Source organism: Haliotis cracherodii, unplaced genomic scaffold, assembly GCF_022045235.1.
Source record: "Haliotis cracherodii isolate W230 unplaced genomic scaffold, xgHalCrac1.p SCAF_13, whole genome shotgun sequence".
NCBI classification, from domain to species: Eukaryota; Metazoa; Mollusca; class Gastropoda; order Lepetellida; family Haliotidae; genus Haliotis; species Haliotis cracherodii.
The window spans coordinates 35179032-35203002 of record NW_027266268.1 but is presented as its reverse complement, the minus strand read 5'-3'; the positions used below and the strand labels follow the sequence as shown (position 1 = coordinate 35203002).

The 23971-nt window shown below is 40.5% G+C and overlaps 1 protein-coding gene across 1 annotated transcript; it reads right to left on the bottom strand.

The window, feature by feature from the left end:
- Window positions 1–6546: 6546 nt before the first annotated feature.
- Window positions 6547–23661, bottom strand: LOC139459252 (beta-1,3-glucan-binding protein-like). Its single transcript, XM_071240701.1, has 11 exons — window positions 23522–23661; window positions 17636–17719; window positions 15642–15801; window positions 15206–15280; window positions 14072–14132; window positions 13023–13205; window positions 10421–10498; window positions 9909–10026; window positions 9444–9515; window positions 8347–8482; window positions 6547–6894 (listed from the first exon to the last, which is right to left on the bottom strand). The coding sequence occupies exons 1-11, from the start codon at window positions 23602–23604 to the stop codon at window positions 6682–6684; spliced, it is 1263 nt and encodes a 420-aa protein (XP_071096802.1). The 5' UTR covers window positions 23605–23661; the 3' UTR covers window positions 6547–6681.
- Window positions 23662–23971: the final 310 nt, after the last annotated feature.

Below are 23971 nucleotides of genomic sequence, written 5' to 3'. Positions count from 1 at the left end.
TTATCCGGTATCTTTGGTATCTTTGGTTATCCGGTATCTTTGGTTATCCGGTATCTTTGGTTATCCGGTATCTTTGATTATCCGGTATCTTTGGTTATCCGGTATCTTTGATTATCCGGTATCTCTGGTTATCCGGTATCTTTGGTTATCCGGTATCTTTGGTTATCCGGTATCTTTGGTTATCCGGTATCTTTGTGTTATCCATATGAAGAATCTTACACCAAAATTTAATACATTTTATATGATAATGAACAGACAAATTGTTTCCACCACACTCAAGCAAAATTGCAGTACTTAATACATGTTTACCAACACCTAATACAAATTTATAAAAAAAATGGTATCAAATGATTCAATGGATTGATACACAATGTCATGGAAACCCCCATATTCCCGCGCCATATAATATTATAGGTTTTATTTCAACATCAAATAACTTAAAAAGAATATTAGAAGGTATATTTAGAAATTTCCAGTATAACTTTTTGAGAGCAAGCAACGCCTTACTTCCCTTATCAACCAACGTTTCCACACCTTTAGTCCAAGAAAAACTTTCTGAAAATATGACTCCAAGGTAATTGTAATAACTTGTTGTTTTGATAACCTTCCCATTAAAGTACCACTCCTCTTTCATTCGTAAATAACCTCCTCTTCTTAAAAACTATTATTTCTGTTTTATCCATATTTACTTCCAAACCCCAGGATTTGCAATAACCCTCAAGCACAGCAATTTTATGTTGCAGCCCTATTACAGTATCATCAAATAGGCACAGATCATCAGCATATAGTAAAAGTAGAATTTCCAAATGTTCTTGACCGACATTTATACCCCTAAGATTAGATTGTTCGAGATCATTCTATAGTTCTAAAATAAACTTAATAAAACGAACGGGCTAACCATACACCCTTGTCTTACCCCACTCAATGAACTAAAATATTCTGTGACTGTGCTCTTAGAAAGTTTTACGACACACTTTATTTTTGTATACATATCTTGTAGCACTGTCAAATGTTTTCCATGGATATCCTTCTTCATAACCGAATATCATAATAATTTTCTATTTATACTGTCAAAAGCTTTCCGAAAGTCTACAAAAAGGCAGTAGAAACGTTCTCTGCGCTGAGAGATATTTTTCAATTAAACATTGTCAGGTAAATACATTGTCCACTGAACTGTTGCTCCTAAATCCTGCCTGTGCTTCAGGTATTACGTTGCTGATATCGGCAAATAACTGAAATCGTTGATTTATAATTGACATAAACATTTTACCAAACACATCCATTAAACTTATTCCTCTATAATTATTTACTTCATTGATAGAGCATTTCTGGTGTCATGGTTGAATAATGCCCTTTGTCCACTCGTCTGGATAACACCCAGTGTTCATAACGTGGTTAAATATGGAATAATATGAGTCCTACAGGATAGTAACATTTCTGGCAAAAATTCCATCAGGGCCAACAGCTTTACCTGTTTTTAAGCAATTAATGGCAATTTCTACTTCTTCACTGCTAATGTCAGCATTTAGAATTTCTATATATCTATCGTTCAGACATTTATCACGAGCATCTTCAGAATGGTTTGAAAAAAGCATCAACTGCATCTATTAATCTGCATCCTTTTCATCCTTTCACACTCTAGATCATACCACTCCTTGGTGTTGAATGAAATGTCAGTCTGCTTACTCTTCACATTCAAATTACTGACAGAAGCACAATCTTCAAATATTCCAGTTACCGCGGCAACAGCCATATTAGAATCGTAATAAATCCTGCATAAATTCTCCAATAGTATATGTATCAAGGGAATCGGCAACATGGTTCACAAACTTATCTGCTACTACTTCTTTCCATATAAATCTTTTTATGTTGTTTATTCCATCAACGTCAGCTATATTTTCACCAATAGATATCTTGGGTAAAAATTCATTCTTCAGCGAGAATACCATGGGAAAATGGCCCGATTCACAACGGGTAACATACTAAAATCAATATTTAGGGCGAAACTTTCTGATGAACATAGACAATAATCAACATTACTGGCGCCACCTGTCTTATAACATGTAAATGAACCATCGCTGTCTCCTGGACATATAACATGTGTATATCATAGGCGCATCAATCAGAGCTCTTCCGCAGCTAATACACTCACTATCTTTACACTTACTTTTCCAAGGCATATCAAAGTAAATCCATATCTTGGATACATGGGATAAACCTGTAATCATCGTTAAGTAAGTAATCGTGCATCTGCCCACATCTACGTTGAAATCTCACGGGTAACTATCCTACATCCATACACTGTAAACTTTCAAACTTCAACATAATCAATACCTTGTAATGTTCTTGTATCTGTCGCTACGGAAGAATATTTAGGGTGAACATACACAAAACTTTAAATAATATCCAATTAAACATTTATTTTTCGATAACTAAATAAATAATGTCAGTAAAATCCATAAATTCTTAACAAAATGTTTAATACAAGATTTTATGCATACCACCATGTGAATTGTAATCTCGATGGTTGACATACACATCACAATCACTAAACAAAGTTCTTAACCTATCTTCATTAAGTTGCTCCAAATTATGACGAGGCCGAAATCTGGAACTCTGAACACAACTTGATGAAGTCCTCATTGGAAAACTTGTGTCTAAGTCCATTTACATTTCAGCACATACAGCGAAAACAGTTGGTCTCAATTCCGGAAGTGCCGATGTTTACATTTTTACAGCTGATATTTGTTTAAGTTGTCACTCTCATTCTGGGCCTGGCCGTATCCCTAGCTCTCGCACGCGCCATTGTTGTCATCACGTGATCTCTCATCGCGCATTGTCTGCACGTGCTGCACGCCTTGGTCGTAGTCTGCTGAGTTTAATCACACATTCCTTGTCGATATCATAAGTGTACACTTTGTTGTCATTTTTTTTTAATCAAAACGAAAGATTGATTCTTTCTTGCTTCGATCAGCACATCCTTCATATGTTTGCGTTTATCCGCGAGAGATCTTCGAATATCCACATCCCAGTCCCCTTCAGTTTACTCGCTGCTCTAAATAAGCGTTTCCTACCATGGCACTCCGGAACACTAGCCACGATGGCTTTTCCTCCCATAATTTTGTAAGCCCCATTGATATCAACGTCCAAAAGATTTATTTCCAGTTTTTGTTCTATTATTTCACGTTCGTCCCCCTCACAGACATCGTTACTATCATCGTCATTGCCAACATGGACAGAGCTCCCCGATATACCGCGAAATATGACATTAGATCGACCGCTTTGATTCTCTAAATAGTCCAGTTTATCTTCTAATTTGGAAACATAATTTCGAAGTTTCACATTCAAGTGCTTCATATTGGCTTATGATGTAATAATGTAAACTAGCAGTTCTTCTGTATCGAGGCGCTAAGTTCAATCGGGATAACGGGTTTGCCTCAACAGCGGTCCCTGCCTTGATGCAGAGCACATACAATAAGTGTGACATGTGTGCTATGTTTGATTTTGTTTACCCGTTTATCCTGCACCATTTGAAAAATAGACATCTGTACACGCTTCTTAAAGCAAAATAACGGAATCACAGAACTCACATAAATCAAAACAATGTACCTACCTCATCTCCTTAAGATGAATTGTGAAGTTGGAGGATGTGAAAAAGTGCGCGTTCAAGATTATTGCAGTGACGCAGCGACGTGCGTGTGTGTGTTTGTGTGTGTGTGTGTGTGTGTGTGTGTGTGTGAGAGAGAGAGAGAGAGAGAGAGAGAGAGAGAAAGAGAGAGGAGAAACTAAGACTGTCTGTCTGTCTGCTTGTACCAGTCCGGACTAATACAGATTCTGTAGTGCTAGCTCACTGAGATACCATGCCACAGACATGGAATAATATACCACAAAGTAGACCCAAATACTGTACATATATGTATATATATATATATATATATATATATATATATATATATATATATATACTTGAGAGACGATTGTACCTTAAATATATCTTTATCTTTTGATAGTTTATAAATATTCTGACACGATTTAGTTCAGGTTAGGTGAAATGATGCGAAATGTCGCCTGCAAGATCATTTCAATCACATCGCGACGTGTGTGTGACTGCTTGACCTAGTCCGGACATATGCTGGTTTCATAGTGCATTGAGTTGATGATAGTTACATCTATTTTGATAGGAAATACGTGTCACACATGGGGACAATAATTATTATTTTACTTGAACCTTGACTTTCTGAACAGAGCCTTCAATAATATCAGTTGATAGCGTCACACCAAAATTAAAAAAAACCAAGCAATTAATTATTCAGATACATATTTAAACATGTATCATAAAGACCAATTTCTTTCAAGTAAATGAGAACTTTACAGATTTACTGTTTGATAATGTCAATCCCGTGCGACTGCAAAGTCAACACAGTCAAGCAATATATCATCACAAGGGATATTCTTAGGAGGTTTCTTCGTGGGAAAACCGACAGATATTTCGTGGGGAAAACGATATCGTCGTAAAACGACCTCATCATGTCTTGACTGACAACCCAAGTAGGTATCCCCGATTGTTAGTTAAAATGCATTAGGTTTATGGATTCCTACCTGGGACAAATTCAAGTAAAACATGTCAATATTTCGATGAGTATACATGCATGTATATTATGTTTATGGAATTTCGATTAAATTAGCAATGTCTCTCTGGAGTAGGTGATCCGTCTGGATAAGTCGAAGAACAAAACATCGTGTACATTTGCAATGCGCAAACGACGCCTCCATTAGAATGATCAGCAGATAGTCCCGTCCACACGAATGTTATTCCAAAATGTGTAATACAGCTGTATGTTTATGAGTGATATGTTTACTTACAGTGAGACCCGTGAAAATCCGGGGTAGGTCTTCAGGAACCCATGCTTGCCGTAGAAGCGACTGTGCTTGTCGTAAGAGGCGATCAACAGGATCGGGTGGTCAGGCTTGCTGACCTGTTTGATGCACGTCATCGTATCCCAATTGCGTGGATCGATGCTAATGATGTCAGTCACTTGATTGTCTGGCCCAGACTCGATTATTTACAGATTGCCGTCATATAGCTGGAATATTGCGGCGTTAACCAACAAACAACAAACAACAAAACAAATCCCAAATAAAAAATAACCTAGAACGATTCGGAAGACATGGAACGCATAAATACATTCTTCTATGGCTTTAGAATATCTTTGATAACCTAATTTGTATTAGAAGGTACAGTAAAAATGTAAGGAGATGGTAGTTTCGCGTTTTAAGGAACCAAGATATTAAGCTTGAGACATGGACTTCAAATATTGTAAAAGTCGCTTCCCGGAAAGCTCTTACATGAGCCGGTTTTACACAGTTTAGCCTATCCATACATGTAGCGTTGCTATAAGTTCACAACTTGCAAGTGTTGACATAACAACAGTCTAATTCTCATTAATATGAACACATATTTTACAAAACTATTTGTAAGTGCTTTCCTCATTTCTCATACCATGCACAGGGTAACACCTCTTGGACACTTGAACGACAAGTTGTGGTAGTGGCAAAGAATAGATACTTTATCCTCACAGTATAAACATGAAGAACCGGGCGATCAACAACATAGTCTGACAGAGGAAGGCGGCGAAGTCACGAAGACGCTTGGGCAGCTGATGGGCTGGACTGGCTGGTCAGCGTTCGTCCCTCCTTGTCCCTAGTTTGCCTTTCTGCTTGTATGACAGCGCTCCTCCAGTGTTTCCCGTTTCTCCGTCTTGCGTGCCCATCCTGCCTGCTTTAAAAGGCAGATGAACGACTATCATTCTGCATAGGTGGTCACTTTTGATTAACTTAATATTTGTTATGTCAGCAATTCTTGACATATACATATAAGTAGATGCATACAGATGCATCATGGCACGATATTTATGTCATTGTATTGATATTTTAAATATTGATAAATAGACGACAAAAATGTCATTCCTATTAACTTCACATTTCGTAAGTGTCAGCAATTCAACTGGACATATACACTCGTTGAATACACAGATCCTTATAGGTCAATCGCCTTGTGATTGGTCCTTACGGTTTCTAACTGATCATGTTGTTCGAACCTTCACTATGTTCAACGACTAAACAGTGTAGTTGAAGACTCACAAATGACCGTTGGCAACAAAAGGATCCTCACCATACCTTGTTCAATGTTTCTCAAGTGCGTGAGTGAGTGAATATGGTTTTACGCCGCTTTAGGCAATATCCCAGCAATACCACGGCGTGGGACACCAGAAATGGGCTTCACACATTGTACCCATGTCAGGAATCGAACCCGGGTCTTCGGCGTGACGAGCGAACGCTTTAACCACTAGGCTACCCTACCGCCCTCGGTTTGTACAAAATAATGTTCTCTGGGTGCCCTGAGAAGTATGTGTCGTGGGTCCCCAACACAGTTTGATTCCACCTCGACAGAACCCACATTGAGTCTAAGTCTAAAAATGCCAGCCCACCACAGAATATTAAATGGTCGGTCCTAAACGAAATAAAAGACAACATAAATCAAATACCTGAACAGAACGTAAATTATTTATTTGAGATGGTGATACACAATGTTGCGATAATGGCTTGAAGATGTTCGATATGTCGCTTTCAAGCAATAATCATAGAAACATTTTTCAGGAAAATATCAGCGTCAACTGGATTTTATTGAAATTTCCAGACTTTCACAGAGTCTATCTTAAGGGCGGCGTCCTCCCCGCCACGCACGTCTGGGTTCCACGTGGGGTACCACTGGTCCTTAGCCGCCCAGAACTGGGAGGCTGTGGCATCTGTCCATGGCTTCGGGTACACGGTGTTGTTATAGCTGTCGTCGAAGTAGTTGAAACCACCGACGGCGACGTTAAGGATGATGTAGAACTGAAACAAAAATGTTCAATGTATACACAGGGTTGTCATGCGGAATAACGAATGAGTACAGAGTTGTCTCCCTTGACGTAATGTAAAGACAGACGTTTACAAGATAGACACTGTACAGTTTGGGCGGGATTCACAATGTTGGACAGTGCGTGTCTCCAATATTCCATCTACCTGATGGCGGTCATAATTAAGTCTTGACCAGACAATCAGAATCTTGAGCAGAAGATTTACACCGTCGGTGAGTCTGACCACTCGATCCCTTGACGTTGGTCGCCTCTTAGACCAGCATAGGTTGTTTGCGACCCGATTCTAACCCGGCATCACCACGGGGTTATGCATGCAAATGAAATATACTGAACGACCATTCAGCTCGTGGAACGAACGACAGTCACAACCAGTTGGGGCAGACGATTGTCATTGGAATTGACGCCATATTTAATGTATAGAGGAAAGTTGACTATTCTGTGTCAGTTAATATATTTATGTCATCGAGAAGCCAAACACATTTCATTCGGCGCAATATGTGATTATGTCAAATTTTAAAGGTGCTAAATATTTGTTTTTATATGAAACATTCTTTAAAGGTGAGGACCCTCCCGTGTTTACATGCCTTGTGAAGAGAGATATTTCCATCATATGGGATAAATATTAGACCAGACAATCCAGCGATTGACATCATGAACATCGATCCACGCAATTGGGATACGATGACATGCATCAACCAAGTCAGCGTGCCTGACCACCCGATCCCGTTAGTCACCTCTTACGGCAAGCATGGGTTGCTGAAGACCTTTTCTACCCCGGATCTTCACGGGTCACCGTTAGATCTACCATTGTTTCAATCTTAGTATATGTGTTTATTTTCGGCTTTACTTGCAAACAATCGACAGCAGCTAGAGGGATGGTGTACCGGATTTCATTTTGTACTGTTAAATAATAGTCATATCTTTAATACTCTAATACCAGTAATATATACAAGCTGTTATAGTCTTGTTATTTCACTGTCCATCGTCGACAGGTTTGTATATGTTGTTGCCGTGTAACCTGTTGTAGTCACGATATGGCTAAAATACCGCCGTTGTGACTAAACCCACTCACTAACTCACTGAAGAAGTTACGGGACAAATCCTTATTTCGCTCGAGTGATGCATGATTGCAATGATTACAGTAGCGGTGGCAAACAAAGAATCACAATCGGGGTCAATGGGGGATTCGAACCTACAACCAGCGCATCCTGGCAGTAACTAGTCACACACTGATTGCCTCGTCCATACGCAATGGTATATGGAGTCCCACATGCCGCTGTCATCTGGACTGTTTTCCGTCATGGGTATACTTGGGAAATACAGTACAGTAGGCCATTACCGAATTGCCATTTCCATTTGATCTGATGAGGATTGAAAAACATTATTTTCTAAGACCTAGAATAAAATGCGTATATTCGTGCATTACCTCTTTGTCGAAAGGGGCCATCTTGGAGGCACCTTTCCATGGGTTGTCGAAGCCTGTCTCGTTGAACTCCCCGAACCCCCAGAAGCCTGTGTCCCCGGGGGACACGCGCAGCGTCTGTCTCCCGTCAAAAGAGAATCTGAAATATGATTGATACGATTATTTTGTTTGGATAAATTGACAGAAACAGCATGACGCAGTATGATAATATGGCCTAAATGTCGCCGTGTATAACCCAACACCATGCAGTATATAACCCTACATGATGCAGTATATAACCCAACATAATGTAGTATATAACCCAACACGATGCAGTATATAACCCAACATAATGTAGTATATAACCCAACACGATGTAGTATATAACCCAACATGATGCAGTATATAACCCTACACAATGTAGTATATAACCCAAAAGTTGTAGTATATAACCCAACACGATGCAGTATATAACCCTACATGATGCAGTATATAACCCTACACAATGTAGTATATAACCCAACACGATGCAGTATATAACCCAACATGATGCAGTATATAACCCAACATAATGTAGTATATAACCCAACATAATGTAGTATATAACCCAACACGATGTAGTATATAACCCAACATGATGCAGTATATAACCCTACACAATGTAGTATATAACCCAACAAAATGTAGTATATAACCCAACACGATGCAGTATATAACCCTACATGATGCAGTATATAACCCTACACAATGTAGTATATAACCCAACACGATGCAGTATATAACCCAACATGATGCAGTATATAACCCAACATAATGTAGTATATAACCCAACACGATGCAGTATATAACCCAACATAATGTAGTATATAACCCAACATGATGCAGTATATAACCCAACATGATGCAGTATATGACCCAACACTATGTAGTTTATAACCCAACACGATGCAGTATATAACCCAACATGATGTAGTATATAACCCAACATGATGCAGTATATAACCCAATATGACCCGGCATATTCCAGATTTCGTTGATCGACTGTACTATGTGGTGGCTTCTGTAGATGGCAAGCCTGATTTACATTCGTGGAAAATGCCGACGATCTAAACGTGACGTACGTGATGGCGTCTTCGTCCCACTCGACTCCGTACGTATGAAACTCATCTCCGTAAGTTCCGTTCTCTTTGACCCTGCCAACAGAAACGGATTGTCAACAAAAACAGTTCATGATTCTGAACTTGTCTTATGATACTCCACGTCAGGAGGTATTACAGCCATGCGCTGGACATGTTTCTACAAAGTGGAGAACATACTTCGGAGCGACTGACTGACTCGGAGCTGAATCCCAGAGAAACCCGTTAAACCGGACACGATTCCTTGTGATGACTGTTCTAAGTGAAATCGTCCGGATTATCGCGTTTCCCTATTAGCGAATCGTGGGTGCAGTGCAAGTAAATTTGGCATTTTTTGCAAATTTGGCTTTAGTTAGTCTTGACTCAGTTTCAGCTTATTCTTGATCACAATGTGTTTGCTCTAAACCTTTAAGTTACGTATTTTGTAGACCATGAACTGTTCAGACGTACCAGGACTGGTGGGCACGTGACCAGCCGTTGTGGAAGTAGTCGGTGCCGAAGTGAATGGTACTGCCGTAAGAGTCGACTCCTACAGAGCGGCCATTCGCGTCGTAGTAGTGTCGGTTACCTGTGTGGATGAAAAGAAATTAAGCACATTATTGTCTTTCCAGATGCGAAAAATTCCGATCCCGTGGCCTAGGTGAAATAACAGCAAGTGAATACGAGTATTGCTGGATTTTGCAAATCAATAACGAATGTATGTATGTAGTTGGAAATTCAAACAAGAATATATTTATGTGACAGACACTTATAAAGAAATAATATTACCTCCCTGTTGACGAACAGAAGTCCACCAATACCAAGGGAGATGGTTCAACATTTACTGTATCAGTACTGTATATATATCAGTCCAAGATATAGCGTTATGAAACAGAATTATGGCCAAGACTCAGTTGAATATGTTGTTCTTGTCAGAATTGTGATTTTGAAAAAAGTTTTAAATTTAATATGGTAATACTTGCCTCTGCTCTCCATGATGTCAATTTCGCCGGACGCCGGCCAACCGCCATACTCCGTGTACGTCGGTAGCATCCATATAGCTGAAACAGATGACCATTTTAGACACATATGTGTGTCTGCGGGTGTGCGTACGCGCGTGTGCACGTGTCTGACACAGATGACCATTATATATAATTATGTAACTACATGTTGTCATAACGAATCCATGAGGGAGAGTCAAGTCGATGTTTGACCAATGTGACGGGTCTTCTGATTGGGGCGTGATGAACAAGCTAGAACCACGTTACCGTCATCGTTTCGAAGACGTTATGAACGCGTTATCAAGGCGGTATTGAAGCTTATTCGTTATCAATGCGCTACTTGTACGTTATCCAAGTGTATAGTGGCGTTATCAAGACGTGATTAACGCGCGTTACCCACAACGCATTACCTACGAATTTTATAGGCGTTACCAACGTGCTACAACAGGTTATCAAAGCGTTACCAAGGCGGCCTCAATGTGTATTGCGACATTATCACTATATTATTCAGGCGTGATGCGCGGGTTATAAGGACATCAATGGGTTTTAAAGACCTATCTGGCTGCATTCATGTGTCTCGAGGAGGTATAAGTTTTCATATTATATAATGAAACCAAAAGTGCCTGTGGCAGCTGTCACAAATGCATGCAAAGGCAAGTCAAAACAGCATCACTAGCATAAGATAGCAATCAAGTCCTCCTCATATCTGCCATAAAGAGCGTTTGAAATCTGTCTAAGAATGCTGTAACATTGGTCCAACAAATTTTGACATTTGAAATCTTCAGAGTGAGAGGACGGCCCCCGTTGTCCACTGGAAAGACCTTCTGCCCGTAGAGCGGAAGGTCGTGGGTTCGATCCCAGGCCGCGTTGAAAGATGGTGCTTCTTGTTACCCTGCTTTGCGCTCGGCATTAAGGGGCTAAAACAAGGATGGGTCAGCTTGGATTCAGTATACTGTGTCTGAATGGGGTATTCTTTTTATACTGCTGTATGGTATCTGGCACTATAACTCGGTAATAGTCCTGACAATCAGGCACACCCACACGTGCATGCACGTCGCTACAAAAGTGCAATAATCTTGAACGCGACGTTAAACCCCATTTCACCTCATCTCATAGTGACAGCATTGTACCTCAAAAGTTGTGACATGTAGACACCAATTCAAAGGGTGAATCTGTTGAAATATTGCTCGACACAAGGAAATTGAATATTGGAAGTTAGAGCCAAGACTTAAGGACAGTAACTTATCATTCTGCATAGATCTAGATACAAAGCAGAGATGGGTGATCTAGTTCAGGGGCCTGTTCCACAAAGCGATCTTAGTGCTATGATTGTCGTAAGCCTATGTTAAAGTATGGGAGCTACGATCATCTTAGCGCTAAGATCGTTTTGTGGAACGGGGCCCAGGGCAGTAAGTCAGTGGAAGAGATTTTGCTATTTGACGGTTTTTGAACGATATCAGATAAGTTCAACTTTGGCTAAATTCCTGTGTTTTGATTTTGACTGATATGCAGGAGGCAAAGGATGAACAGAAGGGGGCATAAAGTGGTGGGGACGTCCCGCCAACCGAATGCGTGGTTTAAATACCATAGTGTACACATGACTAGTGTATAACTCGTGTGACACATACCGGTCGCGATCGAAGGAACGTTTTAGTCGAACATCCGCAGCGAGTTCATTAGAGTTGCCGCCCCTGGTTGTTGCTGGCAAACATGATTTACTTGATCGTCCGAGAAGTTTCAGAATGGGACAGGTCTAGAAGGCTGGCTGAACCTATATAAGAGCGACATGAGGACGATTCGAGGCCTTTTACGACCTGCCGAGCTGTGCGTCTTATCTACTTGATAGGTGCCGATGGGATACCTTTTTGAAAACACCGAAATCCTGCCATCTTTCAGCACTATTCCGGATACAAGAGCGGAGACAGGTCTCTTTCAAGACGTTTGACAGTGACATTGCTGTACTTTCGTTAGTGCACTGATATATATTAATTATGTATTGCCCTTTGTGAAACCGGAAACTGGGTATTTCAATATAGTTACTCATTGATCTTGTGTGGTCATTTACAGATTTCACATTGATCGTGTGTGGTCATTTACAGATTTCACATTGATCTTGTGTGGTCATTTACAGATTTCACATTGATCGTGTGTGGTCATTTACAGATTTCACATTGATCGTGTGTGGTCATTTACAGATTTCACATTGATCGTGTGTGGTCATTTACAGATTTCACATTGATCTTGTGTGGCAATTTACTGATTTCAGCATGTTTGGTCATTTCTGGATTTCACAATTTACTTCTTTACGAACTCATTTCTGTGTTAACATTGACGTTTCAATTTGGAAATCAGCCGGTAAAGTAATACAAAAGGTAAATGAAAAGCTAACAGACACTACTCATCAAACAGTTTCCCCGATAATGGCCAGAGCGCGAATTGCCTCGGGTGTTTGCTGTTTTAAGCAATAGTGTGCACATGAATTATTATGCGTGTGACAGGCAAATGCTTCGCGCCCGGTTGCGATCTATGGAAGGTTTTATTCGAACAACATTTAGGAGTGATATATGATGTGTGAGTTACGTACCGGGCCACAGCCAATCTCCCTTGGGGAGTTGAGCCGATATTTCCACCTTGCCGTATTTAAAGTTCAGACCCCTGGAGCTCCGGAGTCGGGCGGACTGAATGGGGTTGATGATGTACTGGTGGTTGCCGACGCGCTCACAGCCGTAGAAGGCGTTGCCGGTACAGGTGTCGTGCGGTCCTGCGCCTGAAATATAGAGTGAGTGAGGTAGTGAGTGAGTGAGTGAGTGAGAGTGCGAGAGAGCGCACTGCAAACCTTACCGTACCTATCACGCTGTTTTATGATTACTCCACGTGAAAGTCTTACATTTTTATACCATATTTATTACAACTCTACTGTAGTGTCGTATTTCTCTTCAGCAAAAAACCGTCTCAAAGCTACCTTTTAACGGTATAATATTTTGGCCAATGCATCACGGGATGTGGTAGTTCCTCGCCGCCATTACGTGTACATTCTCAGAGGGGAGACGGCAGTATGCCAATCTGTAATATCAGCCTAATAGAACAAACATCTGTACGCATTATGGTGATAGAAACTTTGATGAGGGCGTTTGGATGGTGTAAATTGTATTCTGTGTCAGTTTTCTACTCTACATATCTATTATTGACCTACAGCAACTGTGTATTATCATCCCCCACCCTGATGAGAAAATGACATTGTATGATTGTCAACGATGCCAATATCAAGACGGAAAATTCTAAAACATTGTGTAATTTACTATGCAATTAACAATCACCAGGGTCGTCGTCTATGACAAATGGGGTATGCTATGGGCTAGTTCAATCATCTTACCCTTTAGTACAATCCTCTCATCCGCTAAACCCCACCCCGTGTAAAATCCGCGTTTGAATTTGCCCTCAGGAACCCATGTTAGAACGAGGGTAGCCAAGTGGACCGGGTGATCACACGAGTACAGAGAAACTATGACGGCTTGGACGTTGCCCATAATATGTCATTGGTTTGTCTGGTCCGGACTCGATTATTTCACAGGTCGTCGTAGCTGTATTGTTGCTGAGTGCAAGAAAGGGAACAAAAAATATATCAGCCATTACCCCACAGTTCAAGTTTTCCGGATGTGAGGAAGGCCTCGCCAAACTGGTCCACCGTCAACGTCTGCAACAGACACAACACAGTTGCAACTCACGTTAATCTTGTCTCCGTAGGCTAATGCAGACAGACACATCTAGGTATAACGAAGACTGTCATAACAATACTTCGAATATAACGATAAGTTTGACAACAAACGTGTGTGCATATGGATATTGAATAGCGGATGTTGCGAAAACTCTTTGTAACAAAATACCTGTCATATAGTTTGATTCTTATGTAGTGGCAACAAACGTTTATTCATTGATCGAATATGACGAACGGATAAGTCGGGGCACCTAATTCGATTTTCCCCAAATTGACACAAATTTGAATTCGTTTCATTTTGCATTCATTTATTTGTATCAGTAAATTCAGAAAGTTATACAGTTATTTAAAATTGAAGTACACAATGTTAATTTATGTTGTCCCTATCCTGACAAGGTATTTGACCTTTGCATCGTATGTCATTTGTTTTTTGTGTTTGTTTAACGCCGCACTCAGCAGTATGCCAGTTATACGTCGGCGGTCTTGTAATAATCGTGTCTGGACCAGACAATCCAGTGATTGATACTGTGGGCAGCGATACACGCCGTAAGTGTATCATGACACGGAATCAGCCAAAGCAATGAGCTGGGCCAACCGATCCACTTAGTCGCCTTTATCTGAGAGAGTGAGCATGGTTTTACGCCGCATTTAGCAATATTCAAGCAATATCACGTCGGTGTGAACCAGAAATGGGCTTTGCACATTGTACCCATATCGGGAATCGAATCCCGGGTATTCGACGTGAGGGACGAACGCTTTAACTACTAGGCTACCCGACCGCCCCGGGATCAGGTGGTCAGGTTCGCTGACTTGGTTGATAGATGTCATCTGATCCCAAGTGCGTAGATCGATGCTCATTATGTCAATCACTGGATTGTCTGGTCCAGACTCGATTATTATTTACAGACCTCCGCCATATAGCTGGAATATTGCTGAGTGCGGCGTTAAACAACATACAAAGAAACAAACCCACAGGGTCATTTGTGTGTTAAAACCGCTGTATTAAATATGACGAGTTTTACGGACAGGAATCAATGGGGACGTCGACTCACGGGTTTGATGTAGAGGACGCCATCGCGGACGTAGGTGTTGGTGCGGTTGTTGGTGTAGAACTGAAACTCCCAGTTCTGAAACACGATCGTGTTAAAAATAATTGGTTTGTGGTCAGTGAGTTGGTTTTATCGTCGCATTCAACAGTATTAGGTGCAGTTACAGTGCCAGTTATAAATTGGGGGGAAGCCCCAATCGGAAGTAGTGAAGGTGTTAGTTAGACGAATACCCCTTATGTGACAAGCACTGGTATGGTGCTCACAAACTAGGTATCCTAATCAAAAGAGTATCGATTTCAAACTCCCTTGCAGCAGATCCTGGCATGGATAGGGCACATAATTCTGCACAGCGAGTTGCAAGGTCATGGCCTACAGCGTGGGTCAATCGTGTAAGGCTTGACGCAGGTTTGGATATTCGACACATCAGTGTTCGACTTACGCCTCCCCCACCAGCCGTCAGCTCGTGTTCCCACACTTTAAAGTCCAGTGTGTCGAAGTTGTCGTGGAACATGAGGCAGGGGTACTCAGTACACTCTGTTGTCGTTGTTGACGGTGTTGCTGTTGTGGCGCAGGGCTTGTAGCAGATGGACGTCTTCATCCTGGAAGTAGTACCACCCACAGTCACGTGTGATGCATGTTGCGAGACAGTTGGGGGGACTAAGGGTATACGTCACATCGAGCAATACTGTGTAGCGATTGGTAGTTGTGCATATAATCCATAGTGTGTACATGTCATGCAATACCTACAAGGTTAGTAACTCAGTATATGTTACATGGATGTTACTGTATCTGTCATACAGTATCTGTCATACAGTATCTGCTCCATGATATGTAAAAGTCATACAATATCTGCTACATGATATGTAAATGTCATACAATATCTGCTACATGATATGTAAATGTCATACAATATCTGCTACATGATATGTAAATGTCATACAATATCTGCTACAGGTTATGTAAATGTCATACAATATCTGCTTCATGATATGTAAATGCCATACAATATCTGCTTCAGGGTATATAAATGTCATACAAAATCTGCTACAGGCCATGTAAATGTCATTCAATATCTGCTACATGATATTTAAATGCCATACAATATCTGTTACATGATATGTAAATGTCATACAATATCTGCTACAGGGTATGTTAATGTCATACATTTATCTGCTACAGGGTATGTAAATGTCATACAATGTCTGCTACAGGGTATATACATGTCATACATTTATCTTCTACATGGTATGTAAATGTCATACAATGTCTGCTACAGGGTATGCAAATGCCATACAACGTCTGCTACAGGGTATGTAAATGTCATACAATATCTGCTACAGGTTATGTAAATGCCATACAATATCTGCTACAGGGTATGTAAATGTCATACATTTATCTGCTACAGGGTATGTAAATGCCATACAATACCTGTTACATGATATGTAAATGTCATACAATATCTGCTTCATGATATGTAAATGCCATACAATATCTGCTTCAGGGTATATAAATGTCACACAAATCTGCTACAGGCTATGTAATTGTCATTCAATATCTGCTACATGATATTTAAATGCCATACAATATCTGTTACATGATATGTAAATGTCATACAATATCTGCTACAGGGTATGTTAATGTCATACATTTATCTGCTACAGGGTATGTAAATGTCATACAATGTCTGCTACAGGGTATATACATGTCATACATTTATCTTCTACATGGTATGTAAATGTCATACAATGTCTGCTACAGGGTATGCAAATGCCATACAACGTCTGCTACAGGGTATGTAAATGTCATACCATGTCTTCTACAGGGTATGTAAATGTTATACAATCTCTGCCACAAGATATGTGAAAGTTATACAATAACGGCTGCAAGATGTCCAAATGGTTTACGATATATACTACAGTGAATGTTAATGTTTAAGAAGATCTGCGATATGTTTCAGTATTTCACAATATTTTCCGTTAAGCGAATAACAGTGCCACAAAGTCCGCATTGACAATACCAATAACTAACTTCTACAAAGTACATTTAAGAAGGAGAACATTCACATATACTTGAACGTAAAACAGAAGCGAGTCCATCTGTGAGATAGAATGCACTATGGAATATCATACAGTGACCCGCTGTATTCCTGGCAGGGTGAGTCCCACTGAAAGAATCTAATGCTATTTTACAGGGATTGGGTTACATGCCTTTGTTAAATAGTGTGACACAATAGAAATCCAAAACAATGGGCGTATTAACGGGGTTTCACTGTACAAACTATAAGATCTCTAGACCACTTGCTATAAAAGTTAAAACGTGCAAATGGATTGTAAGGGACATTGGAATGTTTTCGACCTTTAGGACACACTAAATAGTCGACAATGGTAAAAGTGCGAAAACGTGAGAATGTCCCTTTCAGCATTCCATACTCACCTGTATTTGGTGCATCTGGACCAGTTGAGCCAACCACATCCCTCGGTATATCTCTCCGATATCTGGCAGGCGTAGGGGCAGTTACTGAAGAACAGAGTGAGTGAGTGAGTGGTGGGAGGCGCGAGTGAGTGAGTGAGTTAGCTCAATGACAGACATCAAGCTTCTAACATTAGTAACATAAGTTTTTTGTGCCCAATCAGCAATATGAAAACGTTAGCATGGCGGTACATCAACAATAAAGCCTTGAGCAAGCAAACTAGGTGACGATAGCCCGAACACGTACCGCCCATGTACGCTGGAAACAATAATCTGGGTCACTGATCAAGACCATCCGTATATTAGTCGTTTTCTATGACAAACATGGCGTTATTGTGGTCAGTTCAGCCCTCTTACCGTGAAACCCCAGCCAATGTAAGATGCTGTCTCTGTTGTTGTTGTTGTTGTTGTTTAACGCCGCACTCAGCAATATTACAGCTATATGACGGCGGTCTGTAAATAATCGAGTCTGGACCAGGCAATCCAGTGATTGACATCATCGATCCATGCAATTGAGATTGATGACATGCATCAACCAAGTCAGCGAGTCTGACCACCCGATCCCGTTAGTCGCCTCTTACGACAAGCTTAGTCGCCTTTTTATGGCAAGCATGGGTTGCTGAAGACCTATTCTACCCCGGATCTTCACGGGTCCTGTCTCAGTTGTAACGTATCTACACCAAGGTTAACGATCGCCCGATTCTTTCATATTACTATAGTTAATCTATCATGTAATGTGTTCGATATATCCCTGCAATGGTGAAACCAAATTCACGTCAAACCTGACACAATACAGAAGTAATAGAAACAATTGTGTCAAGGTATATAACAGAATTTACAGGTAAAAGTTTGGGGAAGAGCGTTACAATGTATAAATTCATTTTTCGTTGAAACCCCTGAACTGAAAAATAGTTAAGATCGTCTCTATTTTACATATTTTCATTTTGTTTTTTTCTTTTCTTTTGAATAATACCGCTGTGGCCTGTACATGATTGAATATGGTTCAGGGAAACCAGTGATTGATAACAAGAACAACAAGCCAAGTTGTCGGGCACATGACGTCACCCAATCAGGAAGGTCATACATTGTGACATCAGATCCTAGTTTTAGTCAACTCTAACCTCAAACAGATGGTTATGTTGACCTATTCTTCCTGGGAATCAGCTTGGGGTTGCAGGAGAGAGTGAGTTGGGTTTAACACCGCTTTAACAGTATTACAGTTATATCGCGGCGTGTCAGCTTAATGTGGGAGGAAAGCTGGGGTCGCAGGAAGTGAGTATGGTTTTACGCCGCTGTTAGCAATATTTCAGCAATCCCAGCAGGGGACACCAGATATGGGCTTCATACACTGTACCCATGTGGAGAATCGAAGTATATACAATAAGTGTATATAAATGTATTGATGTAGTGACATTGTATCAGGGCATTGATATGGACATTGCATCAGGGCATTGATATGGACATTGTATCAGGGCAACTCCGGCAGTTGCAATACAAGCAACAAAACACATCCCATAAACATAATTAATCTGGTTGGTTGGTTGGTTGGTTGGTTGTTTAACGCCGCACTCAGCAATATTCCAGCTATATGACGGCGGTCTGTAAATAATCGAGTCTGGACCAGACATCCCAGTGATTAATATCACGAACATCGATCCACTCAATAGGGATCAATGACGTGCATCAACCAAGTCTGCGAGCCTGACCACACGATCCCGTTAGTCGCCCCTTACGACAAGCATAGTCGCCTTTTACGGCAAGCATGGGTTGCTGAAGACCTATTCTAACCCGGATCTACTTGACTAGAAGCAGAGTCCATTGTACAATTCCGAATGTATCATAAGCACGTGTGTATGAATACTGAACATGTTCTGATGACTGACAACCAGTCTTATATATTTATTGTTTAACATTTGGACATATGGCATGACAAAATAACGAACGTGTGGATAAATGATGCGATGTGCACATTATTTAACTCCAAGAGAAAATAAAACTATGAGTCTTTTAATATGTCTTTTCGTTCAAACATTGCTCATTTTCAAATATAAGAACTGTTTTCTGACAAAATCAGAAACATTCAAGTATGAAAAGCACAAACTCTAGTTCGCATTCATATGAACACATCTTATTTAATAAGAATTTAAACATAAACTCGCAAAAACAATTTTTTTTATAAATTATGCACTTCAAGCGGTGAGGTAAGGTGAAATGGGGTTTAACGTCGCTTAAAATATTATTGCACTTATATAGCGACGTGCATGCACGTGTGTGTGTGTTTGTGTGTGCTTGTACTCGTCAGGAGTGATGCTAAGTTTAGAGTGCTAGCTCACTGAGATACCGTGCCGCAGTTTAACATGAATACCGTACCAGACACAGTATACACTCTTCAAACAAAAAGAAACGCACAGGTAGTATGTAGTTCATTGAACCTGACTACGCAAAAAATTCGGTATATAAATTGGATATAGGTTATTGGAAAATGTTGATGGCCTGATATTCGACAAATGTTGCGTCAAAACGCAGCCATAGTCGATTTGCAATGTCTTAAACGGCATTGTTTTCACACTTGTTAAAAAATGTCATGGAGGAAAACAGTAAAGTAACATGCACGTGCAAGTTATGGCATTCGTAACTCGTGGTAGTGGCTATAAAAGGCAAACATAAGCCAATAATTTGTCAATCAATTGTCAACATTTTTCAAGCGCTCCGATCGGAAAATCGCCATAGGAATGCAATGCCACAGCTACGGAGACTGCGCGACGCATCCCTGGTTTAAGGAGGATATCGGACCAGACTGTCAAGAACCATCTTCCCGAGGCTGGAATCCGACCCAGAAGACCAGTTGTCGTCCCTGTTTGCAACAGATCCATCGACAGCGACGCTTGCGTTGGTGCCATACATTACAACCTCGGAATTTGAGAAACTGAAGACGAATGTAGTTTAGCAATGAATAACGATTTCTTCTTCACCGGTGAGATGGAAGACAACGTGTTTATCGTCGTCTAAATGAGCGTTTTGCCCCACATTGTGTACATGTACGTGAATTCGATATTTTCGGTGGCGGTAGTTTCATGATGTGTGTGTGTGTGTGTGTGTGTGGGGGGGGGGGGGGGGGGGGGGGGGGGGCATATCCTACACCACGAGATCTGACATCGCTACATGAATCAAATTCTTCAACCTCACCTTCTTCCAATCATTGACCGCCACAGGGAGCTCTTTCAACAGGACAACGCTCCACCACACACAGCTCGTGTCACGGTAGACTACCTTCATAATTCCAACAACACCGTCGTGCCCTGGCCGTCGAGGCTATGTGACTATCGGGCTCCATATTTGTCATATTTGTATCTATGATATTAAATTAAATATATCGACTTTATAAGGAACAATAAATTTACTAAAATTCTACCTGTGCGTTCCTTTCTTGAAGAGTGAATACTGACTACGAGCCGAACAGTCCTTGTTTTAGCTGCTTAATGCCGAGCGCAAGGAGGTGAGGTGAAATTGGGTTTCACGTCGCGTCCACGATTATTGCACTTATATAGCGACGTGCATGCACGTGTATGTGTGTTTGTGTGGCTGCTTGTACTTGTCCGGACTGATGCCGATTTATAGTGCTAGCTCACTGAGATACCATGCCGCAGTTTAACATGAATACCCCACTCAGACACAGTATACTGACTCCGAGCCGACCAGTCCTTGTTTTAGCCCCTTAATGTCGAGCGCCAGACAGGGTAACAACAAGTACCATCTTTTAACGTCTTTTGGTATGACGCGGCCGGGGATCGAACCCCGAACCTTCCGCTCTCCCGAGCGCAAGGAAGTGTAAGAAGTACCATCTTTTAAAGTCTTCTGGTATGCGCATGCAGTGGGCCTTATCCGTGTGTTACAAAATGTTTAACTTTTAATAAATCATACTGTAGTGTCATTATTCACATGTTTGAATTATCACCATTCACAGGTGATATGCAGACATAACAGTGTTCTTGTACCAACACAGCAGCTGTCATGCCGTGCCGTGACACGGCCGAGTGCCGCAGCTTTTGTCTCACACTTGATGTCCAGTGTAAAATGGTAACTGTACATTTGACGGCACCTCGTTAATCAATCAATCATTATTTCGAAAAACTGAAAGGCCACAGGCCTATAATAGATGTATACTAGTCGTTGAGGGTACATTTATACAATATAATATACATTAATAGCCATAATAACTGTTAAATTACATCAAGTCGTTGAATAAGTGCATGATTTCTAAGATTCATAGCATAGAAAATAACCATTGACAAATGATTAATTGTTACAGTATTTTTACAGTCTTCATTAATAAGTAATAATGTGATGATCCTTGAAAAAATAATCATTAATGAATTAGTTTGTAATGTCAACACAGAATGCACAAACAAGTAAAAAGTGATATTCATCTTCTATATCATTAAAACTACACAGTTGACAGCTTCTGTCTTCTTTTTGAATTCTGCAGTGTCCGTTGTTTCAATGAGAAGATCATGAGAATTGCATCTGAATCGGGCCAACGCCCCTCGGAATTTCTTTATATCTATTTCACACAAATAATGCTCTCATACAGTTTGTTTTCATATCCTAAAAGTAATCTCATTTATAGGACAAAGGTAGCGAAGATAACTATTTTTGGAAATACGTGACTTTTAAAATCTTTGTGAAGTCAATAATATATCGCTCTGATAGAGCTACAGTTTGTCCAGTGATCATAAAACCACACCGGGTTGAATTAATTGACTGTTTGATATACGATGTCCAGTTAGATTTACCCTGACGATCGTAGAGTAACGCCATATAGTAGCATTTCTTTGGATATCTTGAATTTGGCATTTGTAGTTATTTTAATCAGTATTTAATAACTTTTATATGAGCGTTTATGAACAATGGGCATCTTCCACATTCACGATATACTATAACATTTGGAGTGCAAGGTTTAACACCGAGAAAGTTCTTACAAGCATATAAATGAATCTTTTCAATAGCATCTATATTTTCTGAATCCCCATATTTCGGCTCCATCCATCAAAAGAAGGGTAATTTTGGTGTCAAAGATTTTGAAAAATGCATTAAAGTTACATTTACAAGATGCTTAAGGTTTTTAAAAATGCAAATGAAAACTTTCTTAGGTTGTAAAGCAGCCTTATTAATAAAAGTCGCCACCCGACATTATGTGAACATCCTTACACTAAGAGTGGATTTCAAGCAAATCTTTCTGCAGTAGTATTATACTATTAGTGCACTTTCTTATTGAATTTTTATACCAGGTTGAAAACGAATATACACACATACATATAATACATCTCGTAAAACCTCGTTAATCAGATGGGGCGGTCGGGTAGCCTAGTGGTTAAAGCGTTCGCTCGTCACGCCGAAGACCCGGGTTCGATTCCCAACATGGGTACAATGTGTGAAGCCAATTTCTGGTGTCCCCCGCCGTGATATTGCTGCAATATTGCTAAAAGCGGCGTTAAACCATACTCACTCACTCACTCACTCGTTAATCAGATACAGTATGAAGTGACATCATCCGGATTAATACATGTCCGGATTACTGAATGGACGGTATGGAGTAGTTTATTCAAACTATGAACCAAATATTTTTCAAAACACATCTTGCAACAATTATTCTTTGTGGCAGACAACTACTTCTTTTTCAACAATCTGAAGCATAATATTTTTTTTCAGGATACAATTTCTGGTACAAAATATTTTTCGTTACCGAATATCAAAAGACCGTTCCCCAACAGGACTGTCCAGAAGTAGGATTTCCGGATTAACAGGGACTGCAACCATAAGGTTTCACTGTAGATTATTATTATAACTTACTTTGGGCTCGTGTCGTCAGACTGTGCAAAGACAGATGACGCCACACAGATGAAGACGATCGCTGTCCTGACAAATCCCACCATGTCTGTTGTCCTGCTCGCTGAGACTGTCCTGCCCGCACAAGGGGATTCGGGTACTTGTAGAGAGTTCTTGCATAACGTCAGGGGCGTGAACCAGATTGTGACGTAGGGTGCAGGGTAGTCACTGGGTTAGCCAAAGGGAGTACGGGGCGTGTCTAAGGGATAGGGGTAATATCTATTCACGGTAACGTCCGGTTGGTGATTTAGTGAGTATGTGAGTTGGGTTAAGCGAGCCTTGAAAAAGTAGAACAATTATGTCACCGCGTGTCAGCTTGAAGTTTAAGTCCAAAGTGCAAGGGGACGCAGATCTTAGATGAGTATTATCCCTTTGGTGACACCCACGGGTATGGTTCTGACAAACCAAGGGCAC